Raw genomic sequence first — 8,335 nt, 5'->3', positions numbered from 1 at the left:
TTTTTTTTTTAGAATCAAAAGCAAGGTTGAGAAGAATAGCAGAGTAAATTATGTCACTCAGAAAAGTTCAGGCGATATTGTGTTCATCTGTTTTTGTTTTCAAGCTAATGCTGGACGATGTTTTACTTAGACTTATGTTTATAAAGTTTCAGGTCTTCTGTGTATTGGTGTTGTAAAAATTAGGTTGAAATACTAAATTTTACTATGCAAAAGAAATTATTTAAATCTCATTCTGACCTTTTATCTATCATGTTGTATGTTTACAAATGAGGAAATGTTACATATGTCAAATATGGGATATTTGGAGCACATTGTGATTTGTGAGTCGTGGTTTTCAAGAGGTTTTGGTACACTTCTAAAACTTCTGTTAGGGAAATTAAAAGCTTGGACATCTTAATCCCTACTTCATTATTTTTTGGAAAGTTGGCATTTCTCTTTCATAAATGCTAATTTAGTACAAGGTATCACACCACAATTGGGCTATTGGTTAAAAAAAGAAAAAACAACTTATATTGCCACAGTCTTTTCTTTCTTTAATATTAAAATTGCTGTTTTACACCTCTTTAACTTCAGCTTCTGTCAGTCACTAGACAAGTCCGTGTTCAGTCATGCTGCAAGGTCAGCCGTGTGCTGTGTCTGTGCCAGGTTTTCACTGGTTTCCTTGTCATGGGGCCACAGATCACAGAATCTTAATGTAGGATGAGGCCTTCGGTCATCTCGCCCTGCTTACCACCCAGTGTTCTGCCTGGGGCGGAAGGGCAGCGTTCTTGGTCATCTGCAAGAGCCAGAAAGTCATTCTTATGGCTTGCTTTCTCATTATTAAATTAGATTCCACCTTGAAGATGTTTTCTAAAGAATCCAAAATGCTACAAAGAAGTATATCATTTTCAAATATGGTGAGTTCATTTTAATGTCAAATCACTATTATGCACTTCATTTTATGTACACACAGATAATGACATTTTGTTTCTATCAAAACAATTGGGTTTATTCCTGTGTGGTATCTACAGAATGCCTTAATTAGATTACTTCTAAATTAAATTTAAATTTTTTTCAAGTTGCCTCTTTCTCACAATAATGTAATTTTATTTGTAGCCTAAAAAACTTGAACCTCTACCCAGTAGAATTCTCCTTAATAAACCCTCCCTCTGTCAGAACTGTTGGACTAAATGTGCATGTGCTACTGAAATTACGTATGTATGTCTGACTCGATGAGAACCAGTTCTTCTGAAAAAAACACATCTTATTGTTAATGCGTATCATCTGAAAGATTTGGAATCCCCTAAAGAATTTTGGAAGTTTTCCTTACCCATAAATCTGTAATCGGCGGGGGGGGGCGGGGGGGGGCGTTTGCATTCTTGGGGACAATCCCCGCCCGCCTCCCCCATGATCTATGCCACTGTTCTCGGGGCGCCCCCAGCCCAGGACAGTGAGCCAGGGCCTTCTAGAGCCCCGACTGCCACCAGGCCAGAGCCTCGTACCCTTGGCACACTTGGACTTTCTTTCCTGCATTTGGGAAGAAATAAGCCATCTTGAATTAGCCAGTTGAAAGAAACTTTGTAAATATGATGGAGGCCAACATAAACAGAATTTGAGCATTAATTGTCGGGGGGAATCTTATAAAAGATAGTTTACCATGTTAAGATTTTACTAATTATTGTAAATTATTAATGTTGATCGTTTGTATTTCAGGCTTTATCATCATGTTTACTTTTACCAGGAGATGCCACTGTCATAAGTTCTTCATGGGATAATAACGTGTACGTATCTGTGCTTGCTCCTTTGTTTCCACATGCATGCAGCTGCCTTTGTGGACATGAAGCAGGAAAGGACAGCATCTCCTACTGGCAGGACACTGTGTTGTGTCGTTTTAGAAAAGGAACAAATAATAGATGAGGATAATACTGTTGGATTTGAATATGATTATTTGAATCTAATAATTTCTCTAATTGGACTCTATTTTTCTCTAAGTTTTAAATTGAGGTGAAAATACAGATGAGCCAGACCTGGAAATTTCTAGTTTTAAATTAAAGTTTTCAGTATTTTGGTTTGATAACATGAGAACAAGAAATTTGTAATTCTAGTAGGCCTTAGTAAGTGTAGAGTTAAACAGTGTTTCTTGAAGATGTGTTTAAGAGTCTTAAAACTAAGCTGGATATTGTTTTAATAGTTCTCATTATCTTTTTTGTTAGCTATTTTTATTCCATAGCATTTGGAAGACGCCAAGACACATTAATGGGACATGATGATGCCGTTAGTAAGATCTGTTGGCATGACAACAGGCTATATTCTGCATCATGGGACTCTACAGTGAAGGTTTATATATAATTGCTAACTAAAAGTGTTTGGATAAATACAAATATTATAAGTTCAACTACCTGTTAATGTATTCATTTGCTTCACTATTTTTCACAAAGTATGTAAGTGATACATAAGGATATGGAATATTATTGCCTGTTTTTTTTTAATGTGTGTATTTCTCGATATGATAGGAAACTTTCATGATTTTTGTATTGTATATTCAACTGGGGTTTGAATGATCTAGTGTTCATTAGACAGCAGAGTTATGGAGAAATGTACAAGTAGCAGCCTCTCTCATCTAGTACAGTTAGAACTAGTGTTTGATCAGTTAATTAGAAAATGTCAGGTTAAAGTGGGGAATCAGTAAAAGATATTGCATTTTATTGAAAGTTAGAGCATACAAATGCACAATTCACCATTCTACTGATGTAAGACCATCCGTAAACCACGCCATTATTCATCATCTTCATTTTCCCAACTTTATTTGTGTGGAAAGAAAGCAAGAACCTAAAACTAGTAGAATTCCTTCAAAAGTTTTTCAGGAATCTTTCCCCCATTCTTGTAAATAAGTTTTTTTGCCTACACCTAATTTTAGTAATTTTTTTAGTGACTTCCCTTTTTGAGTCTTCTCAAAACATTAATAGACACAGCACTTCTGTACTTGTATTTCCTTAGTTCACACAATACTTAAATCACATAATTATAATTACAACAGCAAATGCAAGGGCTGGAAACAGACACAGGTCCAAACAGCACAGGATGCCGGGAAGGCAGACCCAGGCACTGCGGGAGAGGAGCCAGAAGCATACACAGCTCCATTTTGTTGGCGAGTGTGTTCGGTGGAGGTTGGTTAGTCAAGGGAGTTCTTCCTGAATGTTTTAGAAATGCTTTTATAGTAAATGTTTGCAAATACCTTCTGCACTGTGTCCCATCCTAGGTGTGGTCTGGTGTTCCAGCAGAAATGACAGGCACCAAAAGACACCAGTTTGACATGCTGGCCGAGCTGGAACATGACGTCGGCGTGAGTACTGGCAACAGGGCACGAAGGCTGCCCTTGAAGTCCAGGGCTTGCTGGAGAGTCTTGTTTTTACTTACGTGTTCATGATCCTCTGCTTTGTTTTATTTTGCTTATGGGAGGTCAGAGGCCAACTCTGTTCTTTTCTTTGAGCTGACTCTGGGTTTCCAAGTCTACTCTGTCCTTTTTACTCATTTCCTATTCCCCTAGAGAATTAGCTACCGTCCAACTAGATTTTCAAAATACTCACCTCTGAGCATGGCATTGAATATTGGGGTTCCTTCAGACTATTTGGGGCAACAAGATGTGACCCATCTTTCATGTTTTCTGACACAGAAAGTGGAAGGGAGTGTTGCAGGAAGCGACACCCGACGGAGGAATTTGGACATTCAGACAGCTTTGTTTAGAGGAAGGAGAATTTATTAGGCTGGCGGAGCGCGTGGGGGTTAACAGCTCCATGCACGAGCTCGGTCTGGTTAGATTTATTACAGTTTATATACTTTTGCAGTGTCTATGCAAGGGGTGCGTGATTCCTTTGTCTGAGGTTTTACATGTCCCTCCTTACTCAGAGTGGGGAGGGGAGCTTCGAGTGGGAGGGCTGCAGGGGAGGAATGGTCTTACAGGTCGTTTGTTTTGTAGACTCTGAGACCTTGGTGTTATCAGGACTATTATCGGATTCTTGAACAGAGAGACGGACTCCTTAGGCTTACAGACAGAGAGCAGCACTCACTGATGTCGCACCCACTCAGCTCAGCGGGTTCCTTATCGAAAGGCTGAGCTCTAACTGTAACACAGCAAACAGTTCCACACAGTCTTGACATTCATACACAGCTACAGAGATAACGAAGGGGCTGGAGAATCCTTGAGGTGGGGGATGCAGCTGTGGAAAACATGTTAACTGAAGAGCACAGGGCAGAATGGGAGAAGAGAGAGCAGTTTTAATAGGCTGTGTCGGTTATTTCCGCAGGCCCTTTCCTTTGCATTTTTTCAGATGCCTCCTCTCCTCTCTCAAGAGCACCTTTGTCGGGTGACACACATCCAACAGCTGAGGACACTGGCCCGATATCTGGATGGCCAAGTACACGCAGCCTTGGGCAGACCAAGGCTGGGCTTTGCGCTTTTCACTCATTCTGTTTCCACTGGGTCACACTGCTGCACTTGGGCTGTGACTTACAGCACTGCCTTTCCTCTGAGGTCGTGAAATGATGCCTAATGTGCATGGTCGACAGATTAGCCGAGGCTGAGAAATACTTAATGTTTTTCAAGATGTATATGCAAGGATAACCTTGAGTGATCCCCCTCTTCTCCAGGTCCCTCAGAGCCACCCATCAGCTGTGCTTCAGGTGGTTTGGCACCTCACTACAATTTATTATTCATGGAGTTAGACTGTCGATTTTAGGCTGTTTTAAAACAGCATTAAATTTTCCTCTAACAGTACTTCATTTGCTAGTATATGAAGAATTTCATTTTTAAATAAATTATCATTCAGTAGGTGATGTTGAAATACACCGGCATTAGCTGCTCCAGTACACTGTACCATAGAGCTTAATCTGTATCATGTCTGCATATTTGAATTGGCCCAGAGAAACATAGCTTATGACCATAATTCCAAATGGAATATTTATTTGTGTTTTCTTCTTTAGGTGGATACAATCAGTCTAAATGCTGCAAGCACACTGTTGGTTTCAGGCACCAAAGAAGGCACAGTGAATATCTGGGACCTCACTGCGGCCACCATGTTGCACCAGATTCCATGCCATTCAGGAACTGTATGTGATACTGCTTTTAGCCCAGGTAGTATTATCCTTTTTAATACAGATGATAACAGAGGACATGGAGTTGTTATTTTAAAATAAGTAATGAGAATGCAAAAAGAAAAACACTGCTGACAAAAGAGGTTTTGCCTATAGCTAAGGCTGCTTCATGGCAGAGTAAAGTATACTTGTGCATTCTGCAGGTAGGAGAAAAGCTGTATTGGATACTATTCTTAATTCCTCAACTCACTAGAGAAATTAATTTATAAGATGTAAATGAACTCACACCAAAGGGTCATCAACCCAGTGTCTTAGAAACAGAAGCATTTTAAGGACAGGATAGTCATTGGTTAATAAAACAAGTAGCTCAAGGAAAATGAAAGTGAACATTAGGCCACTGGATTCAGAAATAAAAATCTCAGACCAGAGTAATCTAAATCATGCTCTGAAGCTGTAGCCTGTATCTGTGTTTCACCTCGTGTTATAGACAGTCGCCATGTCCTCAGCACAGGAGAAGATGGCTGCCTAAATGTCATCGATGTGCAGACAGGAATGCTTATCTCTTCTATGACTTCAGACAAGCCCCAGAGGTACATTTTCTTGGGTTACTAGTGGTGAAGCCGTTTACACAAATGGTCACGGTCATGTCACTTGGGCTTCCTTTGGCCAGTGTAATATAACCCTTCTTCATGATGAATAATGATTATTTCTAATCATTCTTGTAGGTGCTTTATCTGGGATGGAAATACTGTTTTATCTGGAAGTCAGTCTGGTGAACTGCTTGTTTGGGACCTCCTCAGAGGAAAGCTAAGTGAAAGAATACAGGGCCATACAGGTAAGGAGTTAGCAATTGACTTGACCTTCCTAAAATACTGAATTCAAACCTGCTTTCCCTGAAGTCCTAGCCACAGCAAACAAGAAAAAGGAATAAAAGGCATCCAAATAGGAAATAAACCTGTCATTTGCAGTTGACACGGTTCTATATATAGAGAGCCCTAAAGGTTCCACCGGAAAAAAAACTATTAAGAGTAGCAGGATGCAAAGTTACCATTCAAACCTGCTTTCCTTTCAGGGAGCATAGTGTTCTGTCAGAAAGTATCCCATGTGCCCTCTTGGTGTAAACATTCCCTTCCAGCATCCTTGTTACCTAAGTGATATGCATCTTTTGGGTCCTTCAGGATTTAGATTTATGTTGACAGACATTTGACTCCAAAAAGGAAGTTTTTATATTAACTTCCATGTGGAAAATTAAAAACTATAGTAAAACTCTTGTAGTTTTTATAGTTTTAAAAAACAATGCAGAAGTAATAAATTACAGTGAAAACTAAGTATTCTTCCCACGGCCATCTCCTCTTCTCAGTCCTCCTCCTTGGAGAACATTTTCCTGGCTTCATGTCCTCTCATTATCGAGAGGGTGTGTTGGCGTGTTAATCAGTCTGCTGTATTTTTCACTTAATAGTATCTCTTGGAGATTCACTGTTTGCTTACATTTGCATGGTTGCCTCCTGATCACTTGCAGGATTTAGTTTTTAATTCTTCTAGGATCTACGGTTGTAAGTATCCTTTGACTTCCCACTACAAGCAGTAACTCCTACCTTTCATTTTTCCTGTCGGTTTTCTATTTCTTCTTACCATTATCCACTGAAGTGATGTGTCATGCCTTTGTTCTCCAACTTACAAGCTTAAACTAACACTTTGACACTTCCAATAGAAATGGAAATAAATCAGCACTTACACCAATTCCTCACCTTCTCTCTTATCTGTCCTGACTTCTGTTAGAGGTATTTGTATTTGCATTCTCTTCTGTACCCATAATTCCCAGTTGCTTTAGCTGTACATTTAAATGGTTTCTTGTTCCTCACAAGCTATTTGTACCAAGTAGCTTTTAACTTCTACAGAGATTTCCTTATAGGACGAGACAATATAGTACTTACTAGTATAAGTACTATATCTGTCGGGGTGTCCCAGGCAACTTACTTCCTAACCATCGTGTCTCTTTTTCTTAGGCGCTGTGACATGTATATGGATGAATGAACAGTGTAGCAGTATCATCACGGGAGGGGAAGACAGACAAATTATGTTCTGGAAATTACAGTATTAAGTGCCTTTTCCTTTCCTGAATATTAAATTGAACTCTATTTAATATATTTTTAAACCAAACTTTTAAATGAACTGGTGAATGTGCAATGATAATAATTAGAAGTTTTACCACATGAGAAATCTGTGGTTTTAAACTTTCTAAATCATGGTGACTTCACTGAAAGCTGTTAGTTGCCATCCTCTAAGGCAGATAAAGATATAGCAGTGTTAAGGAGAAAACATTACATTTATAAGGCCAATGGTTGGTCAGGGACAGGATCGAGTGGCAAAGTAAGTAGCTATCAGATGCTACACAGGGCTGGGGAAACTTTCAGAAAACACTGAACAATTTAGAATTTTCCAAGAAAATGTACAGTATTCTCTACTTCTGAGTCACTCTATTTTGTCTTACTGATTGATATACACAACTGCTGCCCATTGGGTTTTGGGTATGTATTTTCATGGAGTGTTACTTTCTATAACCTACTATCCCCAGATTCTAAGAACCTGGAGAAGGATTAGCAGTTGTTTACTGTGTATAGGATTGGTTTATTTCATTATAGCAATTAAATGCTCATCTTTTCTATGACATTAAAAATATTTTTCTGTAATGAAAGCAGTTTTCATTTTCTTGTTTAAATGACATTATCAAGAAGAGTACATTTTAAGAATGTCAAGTATCGATCCTTGTAGAAAACCATAGTGATGCGAATGTCGTTCTTACACTTTTGGAACTATTTTCAGACCCAAGTCTGGATATGAAAGTAGATAATCTAACTGGGAAACCCTGGTTTGATTTTCTAAATTACAAACAAGGTAAGCTAAGAAGTAGTAGCCTTGATTTTCTTTTCTGAACCAACCACAATTATGTGATTTAAAATTTTTCTTTACTCTTTAAAAACGTTGTATCTTATAGCAGTGTGGCGTGGGGGAAAAACACAAATCAGACCAAGGTAAAAGAATTTTCAGTCTGTTTAAGTGTCATCAAACATCACCTGCTCTTGGGTGTTGCTCGGGAGTCCGCAGCCTCACCGAGCTCCTGCTGCTCGGACGGGGCTGGGGCGCAGACCTGTCAGAAAGCACTCCTAACCCTCCTGACACTCCTACTCTCTGAGCACAGCGGGCCTTTCTCAGGGCCCCTGGATGTCAGGTGCTATGGGAGTGACTCTCTTTCACAGGCCCAAGG

At 39.3% G+C, this 8,335-nt stretch overlaps 1 protein-coding gene across 5 annotated transcripts in view; it reads left to right on the top strand.

Annotated features, from left to right (window-relative positions):
- NSMAF (neutral sphingomyelinase activation associated factor) overlaps positions 1-7,749 on the top strand; it is a 63,176-nt gene extending 55,427 nt beyond the window's left edge. For 4 of the 5 annotated variants that reach the window (XM_023530063.1, XM_023530064.1, XM_023530061.1 and 1 more), the window contains exons 24-31: positions 829-896; positions 1,693-1,760; positions 2,193-2,316; positions 3,239-3,322; positions 4,960-5,110; positions 5,558-5,660; positions 5,796-5,905; positions 7,077-7,230. In XM_023530063.1, coding sequence (XP_023385831.1) covers positions 829-896; positions 1,693-1,760; positions 2,193-2,316; positions 3,239-3,322; positions 4,960-5,110; positions 5,558-5,660; positions 5,796-5,905; positions 7,077-7,171 — 803 coding nt within the window. In that variant the 3' untranslated portion in view covers positions 7,172-7,230. Of the gene's footprint in view, positions 1-828; positions 897-1,692; positions 1,761-2,192; positions 2,317-3,238; positions 3,323-4,959; positions 5,111-5,557; positions 5,661-5,795; positions 5,906-7,076 lie in introns of all 5 variants that reach the window. The other variant, XM_011359185.2, reaches the window with a different exon arrangement.
- Positions 7,750-8,335: the final 586 nt, after the last annotated feature.

This window comes from Pteropus vampyrus, unplaced genomic scaffold (assembly GCF_000151845.1).
Source record: "Pteropus vampyrus isolate Shadow unplaced genomic scaffold, Pvam_2.0 Scaffold45, whole genome shotgun sequence".
NCBI lineage: Eukaryota > Metazoa > Chordata > Mammalia > Chiroptera > Pteropodidae > Pteropus > Pteropus vampyrus.
This window is presented reverse-complemented; position numbering and strand designations above follow the sequence as displayed.